The 22,285-nt window shown below is 44.6% G+C and overlaps 1 protein-coding gene across 1 annotated transcript in view; it reads left to right on the top strand.

Annotated features, from left to right (window-relative positions):
- NR3C1 (nuclear receptor subfamily 3 group C member 1) overlaps positions 1-20,444 on the top strand; it is a 62,477-nt gene extending 42,033 nt beyond the window's left edge. The window contains exons 5-9 of the mRNA XM_062638179.1: positions 1,691-1,969; positions 5,242-5,386; positions 12,983-13,113; positions 15,180-15,337; positions 16,235-20,444. Of these exons, the coding sequence (XP_062494163.1) occupies positions 1,691-1,969; positions 5,242-5,386; positions 12,983-13,113; positions 15,180-15,337; positions 16,235-16,387 (866 nt within the window). The 3' untranslated portion in view covers positions 16,388-20,444. The remainder of the gene's footprint in view (positions 1-1,690; positions 1,970-5,241; positions 5,387-12,982; positions 13,114-15,179; positions 15,338-16,234) is intronic.
- Positions 20,445-22,285: the final 1,841 nt, after the last annotated feature.

Here is a 22,285-nt window from a genome sequence, read left to right as displayed (position 1 = left end):
GCCATCTTCACTTTGAGTTTGTTCTCTCCTTTCTACCCAGGCCCATTGCCCTGCCGTGGGTTTGCCACTCTAAACCCCATTTTAGAAGTGAGGTGCGTGGTGTCTGTGCCTGATCCCCAGCACAGCGGTGGGGATGTTTCACAGAAAATCTTGGATGCTTTTATTCCCATGCCGAGTTTCCCTGTAGGGATTAATCTGCTGTGATTTGCCCTGAGGAGCTGGTTTTAAATGTGTGGCGGTGTTAGATCTGAAAAGAAACTGTAAAGCAGCACATTATCTCAAGCTTCTTTTTTTTGCGAGTTACAATTAAATACCTGTCAGGTCTATTAGCCTAATAAAAATTCTTGCATAATACCTTGTCTTATCAGATAGATTTCTTGTTGATTATCATTTTAGCAGACTTTCTGGGCTGGAAATACTCCATACCAGGTGTCTGCATTAAGCTGAAGGCATGTGCCTGGAAATTTAAGTCAAAGCTGTTTGCTTGCTTTTGAGAACAAGGATAATGGGGCAGAAAATGCCAGAATGTTGAAAGCGTTTTGGAGCAGCCATTTAAAAATCTGATGGGAGCAATGAGAAGCATTTTGCTCCAAGGAATAACCATCGCTGTTCCCCCATGGCAGTCCTGGCAAATGTGGCCTTTGGGAAAATGCGGTTTGTGCAAGGGCCATGGAGAATTTTATGTCTCTGACAGTTAGTTTTGAAGTCCCTGTTCTAGATAGTGGGAGAAATGGGCTCAAGATGGGGATTTGTACGTTGTTAAGCTACAGAGTTGGGGCATTTCTGATGACTGGAGATTTTGAACAGGTCAGGAGACACTTTGAATGTGAAACCACAGGACATGATGCTTCTGTGTCAGTGCTGCTGACTGATCTCAGGAGTTCCAGAACAGAAACCAATTAACTGAGACACAGGAAGAGAACTGGGATGCATCCTGCTCTGTGTTCGCAGCACGCTCAGGGTAGCGGATACACCCGGGATTGCTCACAGCCAAGTAGGAGATCCCGTTATTGACAATACACTAATAAAATTGTTGCTCCAACTTTGTGTAGTTTACAGTTAACATCTCTGTGTGGTGGTTTATTTATTTGGCGAGTGAGTTTTATAGTTTAATTACGCAGCAATAATTTACATGCAAGAGAGTTGGCAAGAGAAGAACCTGCTCCTGCCCAGCACTGAAAAACACTGTTTTCCCTGGCTTGAGAGATTGAGTAACTTCTTACATTCATTACATGCTTTTTTCCTTTCTTCTGCATGCTTTCTATACTTAATACTTCAAGGAACTTACAAGGTGCACAGTCCTGCAAATACTTCCAGACGGGTGTCGTGCTGTCACCTGGACTTTCACTGGTACTCTGCAAATTTGCAATAGAAATGGTAGAACCAGGGCTCTTCTTTTAGGATGAGCCTTGAGCATGCCCGCAGATGTTATTTAGCTTTCTGAAACATGGACATGAATGTGAGTTTCACTGAAACATCACGTTTATGTGACAAGACAAAATGTTTCCACAGGAACTTTAATTAGAGCTAATATGAAATGATTTACAGTTTTATGAAGAGGTGGCTTAGGATATTCAATTGCCCGATCTGCAGTTGCAGGATAGCAGCAGCAGCATTTGCTCTGTGCTGTTTTTATTGCCCTGTGGTCACTTCCCATGAGCTAACCTGTGCCTTACCAAAACTTCCCTAGCTCGAAAAACCAAGAAGAAGATAAAAGGAATCCAGCAGACGGGTGCAGCGGGAGCGCGGGATGCTTCGGAAACACCTGGAAACAAGAGCATCGTCCCGGCGTCGCTGCCGCAGCTGACCCCAACCCTGGTGTCACTGCTGGAGGTGATCGAGCCAGAGGTGCTGTACTCGGGCTATGACAGCACGCTGCCCGACTCCAGCTGGCGCATCCTCTCCACTCTCAACATGCTGGGAGGGCGGCAGGTCGTGGCTGCAGTGAAGTGGGCAAAGGCAATACCAGGTAATGCAAAAATACATTTCCCCCTGTACTTGGCACTGGGGAGGCTGCACCTCAAATCCTGTACCTCAAATCCTGTGTTCAGTTCTCATCCGCTCACTACAAGAGAGACATTGAGGTGCTGGAGCAGGGCCAGAGAAGGGCACCGGAGCTGGTGCAGGGCCTGGAGCCCAAGTGTGATGGGGAGCGGCTGAGGGACCTGGGGGGTTCAGTCTGGAGCAGAGAAGGCTCAGGGAGGGAGCTGATCACTCCCTACAACTGCCTGACAGGAGGGGCTGGGCTCTGCTCCCAAGGAACAAGGGATGGGACAAGAGGAAACAGCCTCAAGCTGCACCAGGGCAGGTTTAGATGGAGCTGAGGAACAATTCCTGCCCCAGAGGGTGCTCAGGCTGCCCAGGGCAGGGCTGGAGTCACCGTCCCTGGGGGTGAAAGATGTGTAGATGTGGCCCTCAGTGCCATGGGTTAGTGGTGGCCTTGGCAGTGCTGGGCAGCAGTTGGACTTGGTGTCTTAAAGGTTTTTTCCAGCCTGGTTGATTCTGTGATCACAAAGTGCAGTGTTTGTATTTTGCTTAAAATCTGCCTTTGCATTTGGTATCCATCAAAGCCTTCACAGGTGAAGCTTTAGTGATACCTGGGCTTGTTTGTGCGTCTCATGCTTCTGGAGTGGAAAAGCATAAAAAAACAGCTTCAAAAATCTTATTACAATTATAAATTAGTTCATTTTAATGGAACCCTTTGGCCACTGAGTGCTAAAATTTGTATTTAAATGGAGATTTGGGTTTTAAAGTAATGCAAAGAGCTGTGGCTCCACTGCAGAGAGAATTATTTCTTGAATATTTTTAGCAATGAGGTTCTCTGGACTCAGGCTGCAGTTGCTGCACTGCCTGGTCTGGGTCTGCACTCATGGATGGTTCTTTTTTTACTGCCCTTCACTATATCTGTAGATTTTTGTTGACTGTGAATAGGCATTTGAATGTCCAGTTCCAGGGTGGAAGTCAGGACATTCATTGTGTCTCAAGCACTGTAGCCACACGATTAAGCTGACTGTCACCAGGGAAACGGGAAAGGTTTGTGGCTGTTTTGGCTCCCACCTTAAGACACACTTAGCAAGTGCCTTGCAGAAGAAGTGATGTTAAATCCCAGCCTTGGACGTGGCATCCCATGCTACCAGGGCCGAAGGTGAAGCTGAGGGTCTCTTTATTCCAGACAAAGACAAGTGTTTTCTTCCCTTCCACTTCTACTCGGTACCGCTACCTACCTACCTGCTTTCAAAACCCCAGCAAAACCACCTCCGTAATGCGGATGGTGCCCAAGAATAACATCACTTAGCAGGGCTGCCAAAAAAAATGCCCAATAATGGAATTCATGAGTCATAATGGTGCCTCCTTTGAGGCAGGGAAATAAATTAACAATAGGGAAGAAACACTGGTAAATTCAAATATATGTATCCAGCAGAGCTGGGAATAGAGGGATTTTTAGCCCTTCAGGGCTTCTCTGCAGTGGGGGATTAGGATGAGTTAGCCTGCATTAGAAGAAGTTCACATGCATGCACTTTCTTCTGGGCCAAGTCTTCAGGAGACCATCTGGTACTCACAAATACAGATTTAGATGCTGTTTTTATACAACAGTTCTGTGTTCATCATCTCTTCGAACAGTTTCCCTAATTAGAGAAACCCTTCAGGTTGGAGCATATGCTCTGAATGTAAATGCCAACCGTCTCTTTAATAATCACACTAATAGGAGCTATTCCTATCCCCTTTTTATCTGCTTCTTTTGTTTGTTAAGGTGGTTCTTCGTGAGTATTTAGTTTGTATATACTGCTGCTGTTGTACACCTTCAGGCATGCTAACAGCGAGCCAGCATTGCCTGCCAAACCCTTTAGCTGGGATTTCAAAATCGTGAAATAACTTTGAAACACTTTGCCTCTGTTTTAGAAGTAGTAAATCATACTTGATGCTCTCTGCAAAGGCAGAAGCTTTTCTTGGTTAGACATACCAAGTTTTGTTATATATGAAACTACTGCATGCCATCCATTCGCACATCTCCAGGCAGCAGCGCTGCTGAGAGCTCTTTAGATGCCAGATGCTTAATAAAATTAAATAAAATCAGCTGAATTCAGACTTCAGTGATGATTCAGTATGGCACGATCGTGTCTTGCTAAATGTAGGCAGGATCTAATAGGAGCTAGTGCTGCTCGTTAAAAGCTGTCTGCATTTTAAGACTATTTAAGGGACCAGTTTTCAGATTTTACGCATTTCCTCCCTGATTAATTGTCTCTGCTCGTGCTGCATTGTAAGATCAAAAGCAGTTACTGATGGTAACTAATGCAGTACGTATTTTGTAAGTTCAGTGTAGAGCTGTTAATTATTGATATTAAACCCATTAATGCCTAGTGGGCTGCACGTACAGAAAGTCAAAAATACTGTGATTTTTGGAAGATGGCCCAATGAATTATGGTGTACATGAAATACAGTTGTTGGCTTTTGCAAACCAGCTAACTGCCCATCAGTTCCAGATAAGCACAGACATATATTCTGATCATTTTCTAATATGTTTATGTCTCCTTTTACTACCTGTAGTACATATCAGAGGACCCAATCTGGTACTCTTTCCATCCAGAACATAACTTACGTCATGGTTATAAGATCCCAGGGCGCACGTGTGCTTCGCTTTGGTAGATGCTGAATATACAATACAGTGCTGAGTTCAAGAGTTACTCTTCCTGTTGCTTTCTCTTGCCCTTCTGTTTTGTATGGTTGACAGTTACGCGTTCAAACCAGCTCAAGGTTGTGTGATCCAGGAGCTTTCTATTCAGACCTTCCAGATCTCGTGTGTATTCTCGCTGTCCAGAAGACAGAACTGGAGTCCTTAAACGCTTAAGCCCTACCTCTGCAAAGTTTTGAACAGGGAGAGGACTCGTTGATGGCGTGCTGAGTGTCTGAATGGAACCTTAGTAGCTGGAAAACAGCCCTGAAATCTTGCACCCCTTTTAAAATGCACTTTTTTCATCCAGCACAAACTTTGCCATAAGCATCTCTTACTGTTCTTAATTTCTTTTTGTCTTCCACCAAAATCTCATCTGAAATACGTGGCTGACTCAGATGGTCGTAATATGGCAGGAAATGTTGTTACTGCAGGTACAGAAATACCCTTCTGAAAGTGGTAGCCTCCATTGGTAAGTCAGGAGCTGTACTGATGGTAACTGCGGTCCTTTGCCAAGTTACAGGAGTTTATTTCTTCTTCTTTACTCTCACACCTCAATTTCTGTTTTCCAGGTTTCCGAAACTTACATCTGGATGACCAAATGACCCTTCTGCAGTACTCCTGGATGTTCCTAATGGCTTTTGCCTTAGGATGGAGATCATACAAACAGTCAAACGGGAATCTCCTGTGCTTTGCCCCAGACCTGATTATTAACGAGTAAGTAAGACTTGACACGGTGATGCTGGGGTTTGTACTCAGGAGGTGAATCACTGGGTAGCAAATTCATGCCAAGATCACAGATCAATCTGTCACTTGCAGGGGGTTTTGGTTTTGGCAGGTTGCTTCGCGTTTTTAAGTAAGTCAAATGCAGGGAAGGTGCTTTAGATATTAAGTTATCTGTAACAAGAAGTTTTTGTGGGAGGTGTTTGTACAAAAATACTCCGTATTGTGACTGTTCCTGCACCAGGCATTACAATAATTCATTTTACCAGAGACCACATAGTTGAAGCTTTCTGGGATGGAGAGCAAAGTCTGGCAGATTGCATGGTGTTCAGTCTGTTTATTGTATGGGAGTGATGGTCCTGCCAGGTTCGCAGCATTCTTGATCAGTTAAACATTTCTATCTGAACCTGATTAAAATCTGGCTAAAAAGACAAGGTTACGAATGGAAAAACTCATCTGATTTATGTTTTCTTGTTGAACTTTGTTACCACGTTTCAGGAAAAGCTGAATTTTCTAGAATCCTTGGGCATCTTTTTTCTTGCACTGCGCATCATTTTCCTTGCTTTTCTCAAACCCGTGCTGTGCAGTAATTCTGCCTTGTAGAGGAGTGAAAGAGGGAATTTGGGATTGCCGAGGTGATGGACAGCAGGCTTTATTGGAGACGCACTGGGGATAAACACTTTGCACAGGAATGTGCATCCTTATATTACTTTCCATATAATATTTTGAGGGTGCAATAGCAGATTGCGTTAGGTGATGCCTTTCTGCCTCCCGTCTGGAGAGCAAACACTCCGTCTGTCCCCTCTCCCACAGAGATGGATTCGGGATCAGCCCCAGTGCACTGTCACATTCTCCTGCCGTTCACTTTGGAGCCATTTTAGTGTTTGTGTCCTTCAGCTCTGATTTTAAAAGGCCACTTCTTCCCGCAGTGTAACAAACCTGAGGGGTCTCTCAGCCTTGCCCCTCCGGTGATTCCACGTTTCTAAGCCCTGCCAAGGGGTTCTCTCTGTGCTTGGAATGAGTCACTGGAAGTACTCTGTGGGTGTGAATCTCTGAGGTTGCTGGTCAGAGCCATGCAAAACAAGTTGACCCTGCAGGTTCCAGCGGAGGTGATGCTGTCACTGTGGATTTGCCATTTGTGGGGGCTAAATTGAATCAATACGATTGCACATACAGCCAAAACCCTTTTGTAGCATCACAGTTTCACTGACAGTGATTTAAGAAGTGATTCAAGTGACGACGTTTTATTCATGTCTCTGTTTTTCTGTCTTTAAAATGGGGGCAACGCTCATCCCTTTGGCATGCTCTGAGACAGCAGTCTTAATATTTGTGTTCCTTTTGCAATTCAGAATCAGGGCTCTCGAATCTCTTCTCTGTTCAGAAAACCATTACATTTCAGACTTCTCCTTTTTCGTGTTTATGTGTCTATTCCTGGTTTATTTCAATGTAATGATTTGCCAGAGCATTTATAAACTGTCAGCATGTCTTTACAATAAGATTTTTCTTGGGTGATGAGCAGATGCCAGGTGAGGGCCCATCTGTGTGCTGGTATTGGTTGAAGTTCTTAGGGTTATGGCTCTGGAGTAAAACAGTCTCTGCGTGGTGGAGTTGCCATAATTGATGTGGTCACTGACAAGCGCAGTGGCATCTGATTTGCTTTAAGGCAGGGGTCCCCTGCTGTTTGAGCAGTGGGTCGGAACCATGCAGCTTTACAGCTGCCTGTGTTGGTACCCAACACATTTACTGCAGTCCTGTTGTACTAAATATTAATTCCCAAAATGCCTTCTAGTCACAGTTTCTGTACATGAATTGTTTATCAAAGTAACATTTGTTTTCAATAAAATATATAGACTGAGAGAATCGCCATCTCTTCTCCAGTGTGCTACAGGTTCCCCCTAAAACCCTCTGGTCGTAACTTGTTATGTACCATTCATCAGTAAAATACAGCCACCTCGGAGCTAAACATGACAAATACTGAATAATTGATAACACCACATGAGTTCCAAGAGGCTTCTGAAGCGCAGGGAAAGCCAGAGGGGCAGTGCTGCTGGGGAAGTGTTGCGATACTGAAGGGTTGGGTGTGACAAGAGGGACACGATGGCATCAGGGGAAAAATGCACTTGGGTTTTAATGATCAGAGGTGCCTGATCTCTCTTAATGCATCATTCAAACGATAGTTCCGCAGTATGTGATATCCCAGAGGAACCTTATGCAGTGCTACTTTGTGATGTGCATCTTGGTGATCTTTCACCCAAACAACTCCTTCCCACGCTCATCCACCCACCACCACCCTGAAAACTCTCACTGAATGTTTTAGGTATGCTAGAAACGTGTCCAAGGTAGAGTTGTAAGTTCACTGAATCATTATCACAGACTGCTTTGCGTTGGAAGGGACCTTAAAAAGCTCTCCCAGTTCCAACCCCTGCCACAGGCAGGGACACCTTCCACTAGAGCAGCTTGCTCCAAGCCCCTGTGTCCAGCCTGGCCTTGAACACTGCCAGGGATGGGGCATATATAACTTCCTTCTGTTCGGCTTGTTGTGGTGTCTTTTGGTTTGTTTTCCTCCATCTTAATGATCCATTTGGAAAAAGAAATGAAATTGTTTCTGCGCTGTGTAGTGTTGTTTGTGCAACAGAATTGAAACCTTCATTTTGATTGTCTGAAATCTAGGATCAAGGTCAATTTTACAGTTAACTGAAGCTGTCTGCATCAGATTTTGGCTTCCTGTTCAGTAGTTTCAGGTTTGTGCATGCAGATGAAGAGATGTGAGTCGCTCAAACTTGTAATTTTTGAGATCTGCAAATGACTTTTCTACAGGTCTGTTCTTTAGATGAACATTTTTCATTTGTAACTAAGAAATTTGGCTCCGTATCAATAATTGCGCTTTCAAAGCCTTATTTCCGTGAAAGACTAGAACACAATTGTATGTCTTTACCCATACTGCATTCGAATGCAGTAACTCCAGGAGGTCTTCATCTCCAAGCCCCAGAGCCTTTAGATTGATGATGTACTTGTTTTTCTTAAATGGAAGTACAAACAAGTTGAGGAGTTGGCAGGAACTTCCAAGCCTCCCATGAGCCCCTCAGGCACACTTGTATCATTTCAGCCTTACAAAACAGTGGCAAATATTCACATGGATGGGTTTTCGATTCTGTTGCATAACTTGAGTTTACACATCAAACAAAACTGTATGTATCACATTATGCTGTGATAAACATCTCGCTGCGTATATGGAATTGCACATACTTGAATCTCAGTATGATCTTAAAAATATATTTAGCCTGCTTTTCACCCCCAAAATCCCTTTGATTTTACTTATAAACAAATCAGAGAATCATGGAATGGTTTGGCTTGGAAGGGAGCTTAAAGCTCATCCAATTCCAACCCCTGCCACGGGCAGGAACACCTTCCACTAGAGCAGCTTGCTCCAAGCCCCTGTGTCCAACCTGGCCTTGAACACTGCCAGGGATGGGGCAGCCACAGCCTCTCTGAGCAAAGAGAAAATTCACCCTCAGAAGGGTCGTAAGAAAAGTGCAGGTGTTGCTGGGTACAATATAAATGAAGAAATAGAACAGACAAGCATCTTACAAGCACATTATTCAAATGAACATAACCACAAGATACTCGAGTTCTTTATGGGGATAATAAGACTTTCTTAGATGCATGTGTCTGCTCAAGCATATGAGTAACATGAATCTTCCATGCATTTACCCTTGCACTAAACCTCTCCTTTGTTATTCCTGTGTAGTTACTGCTTACTTAGACGGAGTAGCAAGATCCACGAGCTCATGTCAACACTTTTTAGGCAACTGGGTGTAAGTGGGCTGTACGTAAGAACCCGTCTAACCCGTTAAGAAGTTGGTCATGCTACATTTTCAGCTAACAGGTCCTTAGCATTTATAAACATCTTGCCATGAATGGGCAGAAAGCTTCCCAGAAATCAGTGGGTTGTTTTGCTGGGTGCTCAGGTAGCTTTGCTGTGGTGGTGAAGGCCTCTTGGCACTGGTACTGCTGGAGATCCCTCCATAACTGGGTTTTCCAAGTACCATTGGTGCAGTCTGTGCTGTTCTTCTCAAGCCTCAAGTTGGCAGCCTGGTCATTTGACTGGTCTTCTAAACAGTGAATACTTACTGGATATTCCATTTATATGTCTGTACTCCAGTCACTTATTTGGATGGGGTGGGAATCACCCAATATAGCTGAATAATGTTTATCACATTGGCTGTCCTAGGTTAAATATGTCTTATAGGGTTGGGTAGGTAGGGTTATAAGGGCAAGGGAGGGGCAAAAATGCATCTTCAGTTATTTTAAGGCTTTGGAAAATATTTTAGATTTACATTTGTGTGCTTCATTTCTGGGTAGAAATAATGCACTTCAGTGGGTTAGTGTGTGGCTGTTCAGGGAGCTCATGGTTTTACATTTCAAAACAAGACAAATGATTCTTTGATAGCAGTATGTACTAGCTGGCAGTTTTATACATAATATATGTGGTTTTGTACACATACACACACTAAACTCTATTCAGGTTGTTGAAAAGTTTGGCAGCTTAATAAATCTTGGGCTTCAGACCATCATTTAGTGTCTGGAGGTTGTCTAAACCTGTGATTTTGGAGTATTGTCCAACTGTTTCTGCAGCTTGTGATTCAAAACATGCTCTTGTTGGAACCGGCACTGTTACTACATCAGCTTGAGGCCTCTGGTCATGTCACAGGCACATGAAATCACAGCGAGCAACAGTAACTAACGCACAGTTGTGCTCATCAAGTAGCAAATGCCATTTAATTGCTGCCCAGCTTTAGAAAGAAACTCTTGGCAGTCCTGTGTTTTAGGATTTTGACTCTGTGTGCGTACTCAGAATCTGATCTCTTATTGTCTTAGATTTGAGGTCAAATCCTTGGTTTCCTTTGTCATTCTGTGCCATACAGATTTTCTGAATTGGTGTTATTTGAATAGAAAGAAATTATCAAGTGATTCCAGTTTTATAACCCATGTTTCATGAGTTCCCTTATTCCCAGAATTTTTTCTGAACATTCTTTTGGAACTGGTTCTGTGAAGTCTGTATCATCTGTTTTTCAGAACACCAGCATCTTGTTTACTGGCTTTTTTATTCTTTTATAGACTTTGCTGAACTGAGTGACTCAGAGCAGTGTTGAAAATCATCACATGCTTTTGCCATCAACATGGCATCCCACACAGCATGTATGTGTACATCCCGTGTGTGTTACATGGGCTTTCATGGAGCTCAGACTTACAGCTAATGCTCTGCTCACTCCTGGCTACAAAAGCAGAGGAGTATTAGATACTTAACGGAAGAAGAAGGTGATTCAAATCTGACTGGGTGTACAGTCACTAAAGCAGCATCACTTCAGAAGTGATAAATTGCCGTTAGCTCTTTAAAATCTCCATTTATGTGAGTGGGGATAAAGGCAGAAGCTTTGAACTACTGCGATGGGGCAGTGTCACCCAGTACTCACTGACCACAGCTCCAGCTCTACCTCCTGAGCTGTTGTGGAGTGCAGGCAGCTTCCCTGGATTGCCGGCCCCGTTTATCACCAGAGCTTTATGTGACGACTCCCCCAAGTCAGTGTGGTTCTGTAGATGGGTTCTGCTAGGAAGAAATCATGTGTGAGGTCATCTCTGATTATAATACCGCTTTTAATCAGCTACGTGTAGTACCTGGTTGAAGTATGTGGTTTATGTGTGGGTAAATTAATTGCTAACCTTGCTAAATGCCCTCTGCAGGGAGGGTGCCAGTGCAGCCAGAAGGAAGCACAGCGCCCCAGACCCTGCTCTTGGCTAGGTCTTTGGTCCATGCTTTGGTGCGGGTCCTGGGACAGGCTCCCCCTGCTCAGCTGAGATCATGGATGCATTCTGTCCAGGAGATCTGCGAGGGGAATGTCTGGGACCTCTTCCCAGAGCAGTTGCCAGCGTTAAGGACTATGCAGTGAATCAGCTTCCCTCTTGCCCTGACACAGCCTGGGTGCGCTGCTCGCCAGGGCATGGTGCAGAGCAACATGTGCCCTCGCAGCAGCGGAAGGGAGGGGGCTGTGCTGCGCTCTGGGGTTTGGAGAGCTGCCATGTGCAGAGCCTTGGTATTGCCAAAAATCTGTGTCTGCAGATAGATTCTCAGGCTCACGGATGTGATTGCATTTGCAGCACAGAGAAAGAAATGACAGGCTGACCCATTTCATAATGTTTATTTTAACCTTCTGCCCAGAAATGGTAATAGTTTTACATGAGGAAAACTGCTGAGCCCTGTCACAGAATGTGTTTAAATTACTCAATTTGAAATATGTCAGATGCCCTTTGATACAGCCCAGAGGGGTGAGGAGAAAACTTGCCAAACAGTGGCTTTGTGTCAAGTGCCCTGAGAAACATCCCACAACTGAATCTCTTACACTTACTCCTGTGTCATGCAGCTCGCCCTCATGTGCACTTTGAGTTCTCGCTGTTACTCCTTGCATGATGCCCATGTTTGTAACACTGATGTATGTGGTATGTGTGTTGGTGTATGTCACCTGTATGGCTCTTGGTACTGTCTGGGTATGAGGCTGTACCACACATAGTCCTTTAGCATTCAGGAGTTGTCCAACAGCATGCATTTGGGAATGATGGGATTTAGGCTTGTACTTTGTTGGGGTTTAATACAGTTTTGATAGCTTGTAGTTCTGACTTTTAAAACCGATCAATACCTGTTATTCTTAGGTAAAGTTCTTGTTTTCACATAGGGTTTCTTAGGATGCTTGTGAGGGCACGTTATATGATGCTCTTGCTAAGGAAAGGAGAACTGAAAAAGGCAGCAGTGTGAGAGGAGCTGGTGCAGTTTCATACCCAAATCTTACCCTTAACTTCCAGTTTTGTCTGTATCGTTGTTTAGATTATAATGCTGAATAGGTGATGTCTTAGAAACCAAAGATTTTCCTTTGATTGTTGATTTGTCTTTCCATTGATGGATAGGAGCCATACTGCAGTACAGAGGTAGCAACATGCAATTGAAATGAGAGACGTTGCTTTAAGAGTGTAAAAGGATGTGAGAAGTAGAAAGTCACTTGAAACATTGAGAAGTTGTGGCAAGTTGATGCTATCCCCAGTGAGCAAATATGTGTTAAATCTGGGTGGTCTTCTCAAGAGTACTGAAAGAAGGAGTAATCTCATCTCCAGTCTGATCCACCATCACGCTTCTTTACACAGATTAAATACTTCGGGACTGCCAGACCTTTGTCACGTAGTGACCAAACTGGATTTTTAAGTGAAGTTTGCACTGAGCTGTTGTGTTGGCTGTTGATAACAGGGCTTACTGAGCAGTCCTTGGTAAAGACAGGCTTCCTTTGTGGCACTGGGATTTCAGACGTCATGCTCCCCTCACGCTGCAGTTCTAGGCCAGTGTTTGTATGTGGTGACCAAGGCAATCTCCCTGAATGTATTCACTGGATTAAAAAGCACCAGGATTCTGCTGTGGGACAGATCACGTACTGCCTTACCATGTGCCTGTACAATCCCTGCTGCTCTTGAATGAAGCGTGGAAAAACTTGGATGTAGAACTTTCAGATATCTAGACATACAACTAATTCTTATGCTTTTATTTGTCAGGCAGAGAATGAATCTACCATGTATGTATGAACAGTGCAAACATATGCTCATGGTTGCCAGAGAGCTGTCGCGGCTTCAAGTCTCATATGAAGAGTATCTCTGCATGAAAACGTTGCTTCTCCTCTCTACAAGTAGGTGAACAGTTAAATACCTATGGGAACAATGTAATTTTAACCTGCCAGTACTCTGCATGTGCATGTGTAGTTTAAAGTGGTGTTAAGCATCTGATACCAAATAAAAGTCAAAATGTGCATCTTGGCACCTGACTGTATAGGGTAAGTGAAGGAAGTTCAGCTCTTACAAGATATCAGACATTCATGCTAAGATATTACATATATTATCTTTTATATTTACACTGAACAATAGCATTAAATCTTACAAACAGATGAGAACAGATGAAGCCAGGTTGGACAGGGCTTGGAGCAAGCTGCTCCAGTGGCAGGTGTCCCTGCCTGTGGCAGGGGTTGGAAGTGGATGGGTTTTAAGCTCCCTTCCGCCACAAACTATCCCATGATCCTGTGACAATGTGGGAGCATTGGGCTTTCCCCCAGTGCAAGCAGGAGGCTCCTGCAGCCCAGCGTGGGGCCAGCTCACTGCTGCCACAACCGGTTCCTCCCCGTGCCGTCCCCTCGTCGCCCTGGCAGGGCCGGTGCATCCTCGCCTGCCAAGCCCAGAACTGGGACAAGGGCTCCTTTCAGAGGGAACTCTTGGCTCCACGCTGCCGTGGGCTTTGTAGGAACTTGAAACTTGCCCGAAACTGCAGATTTAAAGCAGTTTCTGAAATCTCTCCCAAAAATTCCTCAAGTGTTTTGGATGTGGTGTAGGCCAACTTTCCTTACAGGAACTGGAAATTTCCTTCAAGAAGTTTCCATGGCAGGAATGGTGAAGAGGCAGCACTCGTACAGTTAAGGCCATTCACGAGTGAGGAGTGGCAGCCCTGGTGTTAACCAGCAGAAGGCCTCTTTGTTATGTTTGCAGTGGAAGACAATACGTTTCCACATGTCTCTCTGAGTACATACATTGTGTGAGGGGAATGTTGTGGAACCTCTGAAAACTGAGGAGCTGAGATCTGTACAGCTTTTTAATCCGTGACTGCACAGTTTTAATTTCTGCTTATTGTGTTTCTGTGTTTTCCAAGAGAAGAGGAAGGAGGAGTAAAGCAGGAATCCCACATGGGTCTACACACATAGCTCACACATAGACGTAGCACACAGGCCTTTTCATTTAAGTCATTGAAGCAACAGTTGATGTGTTGTCATGTCCTGTGCAGGCGAGGCAGGCAAAATTCTTCCACATCTCACAGATGCTGACAGTGTAGCAAGGGTTGGATTTTGTAAGGAGGGGAGTGTGGTTTGGAGGCCTCTCTCCTTTCTCTTGCTTTCAGTCAGCTTTGTTTCAGCTCTCTATCTTCTTTTTCCATTCACTTCACCAAGGTAACCAAACGCTTCAAATCAAGCATCTTAAGGTCCATGGGAGTTCATATGCTTGATTTGTCCTCATCTGTTTACTAGTTCTTGGCCTTTAGGACCGTCCCACCAGGAGAACATAGGCACAGGGACTTCACATGGATTTCAGTCTCCACGCTTTGGGTTCCTGACCCACAGCTCCTCGTCTGTCCAGTGCTATCATGGTGTTCCATCCCTATTCCAAGAAGCTCAGCCCAAGTCCCCCCTGGCTTGGGCAGCCAGGTTGTTGTCCAGTCTCTCTGTTACTGCCTTGCCTGGATGCGTTACTTGATCCACGTCAGGAGGCTTGGAACTAGATGATCTTTCAAGATCCATTCTGAGCCAAGCCATCCCGTGATCCTGCTGATGATCCTGCCCCTGCTCCTCCCTCAGCACGCAGAGTTTTGATGGAATCTGTCTTAATGTCATGTTTCCCCAGACACTGAGAGCACAGGAGCTCCAGCGCTGATAGGTCTTCACCAAGGCACTTCCAGGGCTCAGTGCTGTTGCTTCCATCCTCCAGTTCCTTTCCTTCTGTTTCTTGTTGGGTTACCTTTGGCATTTTTATTTTCACTTTCAGCAGTGTGATGCTGTTGGTTCAACTGCTTGTCTGTCTCGGTTCCCACACTCTTTCCTTGTCTCTCATCTGTCCTTCCTTTAAGCCGTTTTTGGTGTAACTGGTGTAAGAGAAGTTAAATAAAGGCACAGTTTGTAGATGTGTAATGTCTTAAAGGGTTGTATCAATGTTACAGTTCCTAAGGAAGGCCTGAAGAGTCAATCTTTATTTGAAGAAATCCGTATGACATACATTAAGGAGCTGGGAAAGGCCATAGTGAAGAGAGAAGGGAACTCGAGCCAGAACTGGCAGCGATTCTATCAACTGACTAAACTGCTGGACTCTATGCATGATGTAAGTTGTGAAACGAATGCTTTAGACATTCCAGATGGCTGAGTTTGGGGATATGACAGTAATCTCCTCTATCCTTTCTGCATTTGAAGGGATAAGTATCAGGGGGTGGGATGGAGGAGACAGTCATGCTCCCCTACTCCAACTAAAGGCTCTTTGGAGGAGGTGAACGTGGTGCTTTCAGTCTGCTTTTGCAGTGGTCTCGACAGCAGTTCATTTTGTCATTGATACCATTTTCAGTCTTTTAATTTTTTCAGTCTTTAAATTTTAAAAACTTTAGTTTTTAGAAATTGTGTGGGTTTAAAATGGAGGAACTGAGGAATTGTCACTGACTTTGCAGTAGCAGCAGAAATGGGGAGTTTAAAACCAAAATTATCTCGGAGACCAGCAATTCAAGAATCTATGGAATTGTTTGAAACTGCATTAAAATCATGCATCAGCACTATTTTTAGTAGGAGTAGCGGTCTAATTTTGCAAAGAATTCCAGAATTCAGGCTGCCTCCTCTTGCGGTATGTACTCCAAAATGTGCAGATGGTACAAAGTGGTGCTGAAGCTGGGTAAGGCAAAGGAAACTTAGAGACCTCAACATTGTTTTGTCTTTCTTGTTGCTGTACCAAGCACTTGGAAAGATCTTGAGCTTGTCCATGGGTACTTTATACGCTGGAATAGGAAGGAGACAAAACCTCTTCCAGATTTGTAAAGACCTTGCATGAGCTGTTGTTTTCTATTAGAAGACCAATTACAGGACTTGCTAATTAAGCTGAGGGCAATTAGCACCCAGGCGGGTGCTGGCCTGCGCCTCACTGCGGAGGCAGAGGAGGGGAGGGAGGAAGGATGTGGGTTAATAGTTCTTCTGTACGTATTTGTGTGAAAGTAATTCTTTGCTTTATCGCTTGTAGGTGGTTGAAAATCTTCTGAGCTTTTGCTTCCAGACATTTTTGGATAAATCCATGAGTATTGAGTTCCCAGAAATGTTGGCAGAAATCATCAGCAATCAGATACCAAAATATTCAAATGGAAATATCAAGAAGCTCTTATTTCATCAGAAGTGACTGCCTTAACACAAAAGGGTTGCCTTAAGAAAACGTCAAATGATAGCTTTTTTTTTTTTGTAAAGAAAAATCCCTACAGACCCTGTTGGTTTTGTCCTTGCAGCGGTGTTTCTTTTGTAATTATGCACTACATGTGGTTTACAGAGGGCCAAGAGTTAGGCTGGAGGAGCGGCGGAGTGCTCGCCTTGGTAAAGGAGTGGGGAGAAGGGCAAGGAAAAGGAATGGTGTTGGTCAGAAATTCTCTCTCTCCCCTCGTGCGACATCCCTGGATGCGTCGGAGCCGCGGGGCCAGGCTCGGTGCTCCGGACATTGTGCTGGTGGAGGAGTTGCTGCAGTTGGCTGAGACAATTTTCTAGGCTTTTTTTTTTTGTGTTTTTTTGTTTTGTTTTGTTTTATTTTGGTTTTTTTTTTTTAGTCAAGTGTTTTGGATTTTCTTTTCTAAGGTAGCGTTTGGTTCCTGCATGTGTAACCTGAGGAACGTTTACAAGTGTATATCGGAAAAGGGAAGTTGTGCCTTTTATAGCTATTGCTGTCTGGTTTTAGCCATTTCCTTTAACTTTCTATACCGTGAACTCGGCTTGTTCATTTTTTCTTACCTGATTTTTTTGTAATACTTCAAGATGCCTATTGTACAGCTGGTTTTATAAGGTGGGGCAGCTCGTAGCTTTCCTAAATGACCTCTAGACATTAATCCTCGAGTATATTCACACAATGAAAATGGGTTTGGCCTTTTCTAACCTAAGAGCTTTCAACTGCCCAAGCGACCATCAAGATTTGGCATTTTTTAAGGGCCAGGGTGGGTGGGAGAACTCTCAAATCTAATTCAATAGATGTGAAAGAAACAACTGCTTTTGGCTTAGGTGCAAAAGTGTTGGATATGCAGATTCATAGAAGATTAGCCCAGTCCTAAACTGGATGTAAATGAGCAGGTTATTTTATATATTGAAGAAAAAAAAAAGCCTGATTTTTGCATATGATGCAACAGCCATAACTGAGAGTCACGGGCTGCATTGATGCCAAGAAGCTCAGTCCTGACTGCCCATCAGGAAATTTTCAGGAAAATATGCATAGCTTAAAGAAAAGTTTACTTCTGTGTGGAGAAACTCACGTTTTCTATACACTGAGATCTGTCATCACACAAGTATATCCAGAGAAACGCCACTGACGTAGAGGCAGACGTGTAATTATGCCCAGTGGTTTGGTTTTGTTCTGTTCTCTTGTGTCGGTTCTAGAGCTCTCTCCGTGGGGCAGGAGGAGGGAAGAGCAGCCGGAGCAGCAGAGCTTCGAGCCCCATTCCCACATCTCTATGGCCGCTGCTGGGCCCATCCTCTTCCCTGGAGAGCAGGAAAGCTCCGCTACTGATCTCGTGGTCTTAGAGTCGTACGTCAAACCGTCTGTGTTTGTAAGGCTGCATCCCTTCACCCCAATGACTAGCGTGCCATAAAACTCCCCTGGGTCTTGTGAATTTCTCCTTGTTGCCATTGATACCGATATTTTAAACCGTTTAGAAGCTGTAGTAGCCTTTTCTACGTGCACCTTAACAATTTTCTGTATTTCAAAATTGAAATCTTTCCTAAGCCACTCTAAAATCTGATTTTTACGCAAAGTGGCCAGAGTATTTGTGTAATAGAAACGAGAAAGATCATCTGATAAAATACAAAACCTAATATATTTTTATATTTAGTTATAGTTTCAAATATGTATAATCGGTATATTCGCTGATCCAAGAAAAGAAGGGAAGGGCTACTGCAGCTTTAAAAGCAATTTATTAAATGATTGTAAAATAGCTTGTATAGTGTATAATAAGGATGATTTTTAGATGACAGATTGCTTTATCATGATACATGTAATTATATTTTTTGTAGGGGTCACAAATATGCTGAATGGTAACCCGTCCCCGCTGGGGTTTGTCTGGAGGTAGTGCTGAAGGCGTCGGGGTTTAGTATCCAAAGAAGTACTCTGTCTCAAAAGGAAAACCTGTGTTCAGTGGGTGTGTTTAGGGTTGAGTTTTTGATGTTTTTTCAAATCACTGTGTACAAATCCCAGCTGGAGCTTGGATGGAATACTCCTATCTGTATGGTTGGGTACCATTCGCCAGGCGTTTGCTAAATCCGACCTCCGCTGCAGGCAATGTAACGGGGAAGATGCGTGTGAGCACCCACACCTACACCTCTGAGCAGACGGGGGTAGTTTCACATACAGCCTCACCTACCACAGCAGAAACAGCTCGACAAATTGGGCAATAATACACACACAGGTACCAGCAATATGTAAATACGGAGCATAGGTTGTTCACCATACACTAGCACGTTTCTGTTGTTAGCAGAAGGTGGTTTCCGAGCAAAATGGGAAACCGAATTTCCACCCTCTCTAAAAGCCCTGTTTGAATGCTATACCTATTAAGAAAAGCTCCTATATTCAGTACTTTGGAGTAAAATATCATCTTTAATAAAAAAGAAAAGTAACCACTCTCTTCTCTGATCTGTAAAGGATATATGTACATTTTCTAACAGGGAAGGGCAAGTTCAGTATTGCAGTTACAACTCCTACCCCCATTTCATGCAACTGTTCACACAACCGTTTGAGATACAGGTAGGAGTTCTGTGCTGCTTCCGGGGGCTCTTCAGCTAAAGGAAAACTGGGGTTACTTTGGAGAATGGTTTTAAAATTGCATCCCCAGGAACCCTGATTTGAGCTTGCGTGGAAGAGTGGTGGTGCGAGCAGGTGTGCAGTGGGTGTGCAAGCATCTGCGCATCCATAGACACAAATACAAAACTTCTCTTTTTGCCAGCAGAAAAGTAACTGGAGTGAACATGAACAAATGATTCCCCATCTTGAGAGAACCGGTAACGTAGGAGAAGAGAGGCTCTACCCCCTCCTAGTCTGTATCCCTTTATATTCCTTTTTAGTTTAGGGATTTAAGGAAAAAAATAAAAAGGAAACTGTGATGTTAGAAGAAAGCAATCGTCCTGTACGTGCTGTTAGGTTTTAAACTTCACCATTCGAAGTCTGTAGTGCTTTAGTAAGCAGTGAGAAGTCCGTGTCCTGTGTATCCGTAGTCCTTGTAGCAGTGGGTAGTATCTGCACTCTGGATAAAGCAGGGAGAATTCTGACTTCGTCTCTTCAGTGCCTTATCACAAAGTGCATCGACCGAGGGGCGGCCGCTGGCAGCCCGGGCGCGGAGCTCGTGCACGAGCAGCGCCAGGAATGGCCTTAGCGGGAGCAGCGGGAGCTCCGGGAATGGCCTTAGTGGGAGCAGCGGGAGCGGGGCCGAGGGCTGGGGATGGAGCTGGGAAATGAGCTCGCCATTTCACAGACAGGGGTAGAAAACAGGAGGAGGAAAGTGCCTGGATGAACATCAGCTCAATCCTGTTTCCCGTAGTCGAACTTCAGCGAGTGAGGACTGGAGGGTCACACCTTAGCGTGAGGGTTTCGGAGGGTGTACTTAGAGTAGTTACGCTCTATCCTTAGTCCAGTCTGCAACCAGGTGTTGCTGAGCCACTGATGCCACATAGGAACCAAATTTTCAGGAAAGGACTGGGGCCTCCGAGGCAGCGGGAGGCTCCGGGGTGCTGATGAAAGGCTGTGTGTATGGAAATACCCCACCTCCCAACTAACGTGCATAACAGCATAGAGTCAGCGATGTGTCATTATTCTATTTTGTATATTAAACAAGAGATATATACTGGGGACAAATCCTATATCGTACCGGTGTATGGCATTATTAAAAAAGAATCATTATTTTTATCACAGTAATTTTAAAACAGCATAAAGGAAATTAAACCAGTGACTCCTGTTTAAAAATGAAAGTTGTAGTTTTTTATTCATGCTGAATAATTCTGTAGTAACAAGTCTGTAGTTTTCACCTACTCAGTGAACTGTTGGACTGTAAAAGCTTGTGTGGAATTGTTGAACATTTATTTTTTCATTTGAATTTGCTGTTCTGGTAATACAAAGCCACACATCTGTACAGAAGTTGCAGTAAATGTGAGCCATTTACAGCAATGCCGAATAATGGACAGAAACCATATAATAAAATTCTGCTTTTTTCATTAAATGGCTCCAAAATGCTTTTGTGCAGTGTTTGCTGTGTACCTGGAGGGGGTTGGTTCTCACAACAGAGTCAGCTTGTTCATCTGTTCTCATCACTCACCCCATCCGCAGGAATCACTGATGCTAAAGCTACTGGCCGATGTAGTGGAGTTCTGGAGGGGGAGAGCGTCTGATAATTAAGTTCAGATGAACAGTTTAACTTGCGTCTCCCAAACCTTGCTGTGTTTGCCACGGCATTCTGAACATCCATTTCTGGGGCCGAGGGGGGAGGAATTGATGCCCCAGTTTCTGAGAGAAACAGCTCAAAGTGGAGTTAGGGAAAAAACAGAATTGATTTAAAATGTGTTACTGAAATGGTTCTTGATGGTTTCACACTTGTCCGAAATGCAGGACCTCAGACTGGTTTGGGTTGGAGGGACCTCAAAGCTCCTCCAGCTTCAACCCCTGCCACGGGCAGGGACCCCTTCCACTAGAGCAGCTTGCTCCAGGCCCCTGTGTCCAACCTGGCCTTGAGCACTGACCAGTTTCAAGAGCCTTAGTCTCCCAGCTCCTAGATTTACACGTTTTGGGGTTTCACTTGTGCCACTGCTTTTTCCATGTTTGCACCCGCAAGTCTTGGGGCTTTTCTACCGCCAAGGGCTGAAGCAGTCCTCTCAGAGGACAGATCCACCTCCAGCCTGCAAAGAAAGCCCCAAGGATGGCTTGAAAAATCATTCCCAAATCAGCGGTGCTGGAAACACCTCTGTGGGGCTGGGGACGCTGCACTTGGTGCTCAGAGGGTCTCGAGGTCCTCAACCAAAACCCAGTGCTCTCGTGTTCCTTCCCTGCCACGTCACCACTGGAGTTCTTGAAAAGCAACTTATCTTCAAGACATCAGTAAATAAAACTGTTTTCTTCCTTCACAGGGCTCATGCCTGCGCCCCATTGTACAGCAGCGTGAGAGGCGTGCCATCATAAAATCTCATTTAGCAGCAACTCAAAACGCCAGCTTCCAGCAGGGAGGGTTTTCTTTGAATTGTTTGCAATGAAACCAGGGGCTTACATAAAGTTCACTTTGGGAATTTCCAGGCTCGATGGCTGCAGACTGGGGCCAGAGGCAATACACGGACAGGAGTTACAGTAACTCCATCTGTCTGCATAGCAATTCTGACCGATGCTTTGGGGAGATGCAGCAGATCCATGGGTTACAAACCACTCCATGGCTCTTCCATGGCGTCAGCCAGCTCAGTTCGGTTCCTTATCAGCAATGCTGATAATTTCATTTATGGGGAGACCTGAAGCTGGTCTAGATAGCACATGAAAAGGTGTTATCTATTCAACTTACAGCATGGCTGGAGCAACAGCAACTGAAGAAACCCCCAAAAGGGGAATAAAAGTTCCTTGGTCTCCAGTGGCCAAACCCACGGATGGAAACTTGCTCTGAAGCACACCAGAGTGGTGGCAGCAGTAAATATTCAATACATCACAGGCCTGGCACAGCACCAAAGCATAATTAAGGATATTCTCTGAGGTCACAACAGAGACCTTTACATTTAGAACATAACAAGTAAGTGGAATCCTTCTAATTACAGGCCCTGTTGATGTGAGATCAAACCACATGAAAAGACAGAGGCAAAACTGCTGATGCAGCATCTAATACGGCCACTAATTGCGTTGCTAATGCACGAGGACAGGGGTTGTACTGCCCGCTTGATGTGATACACGGTGGAAAAGTGACCCACTGCGCCCGGTTGAGCGCCGTGGGCCCGGCTGGCAGCCGGGAAGGACGGGGAGCACAGGAAGCGCCGTGTAGCATCCGTGGCTGTGGGATTCTGTGTCCTAACCCTTGCCGGGAGGATTTTCTGG

Source organism: Pezoporus occidentalis, unplaced genomic scaffold (assembly GCF_034315485.1).
Source record: "Pezoporus occidentalis ecotype Australia unplaced genomic scaffold, CSIRO_AGI_Poc_V1 ctg55, whole genome shotgun sequence".
NCBI classification, from domain to species: Eukaryota; Metazoa; Chordata; class Aves; order Psittaciformes; family Psittacidae; genus Pezoporus; species Pezoporus occidentalis.
Note: the sequence above shows the minus strand (reverse complement) of the source record. Positions and strands in the feature narration are given on the sequence as shown.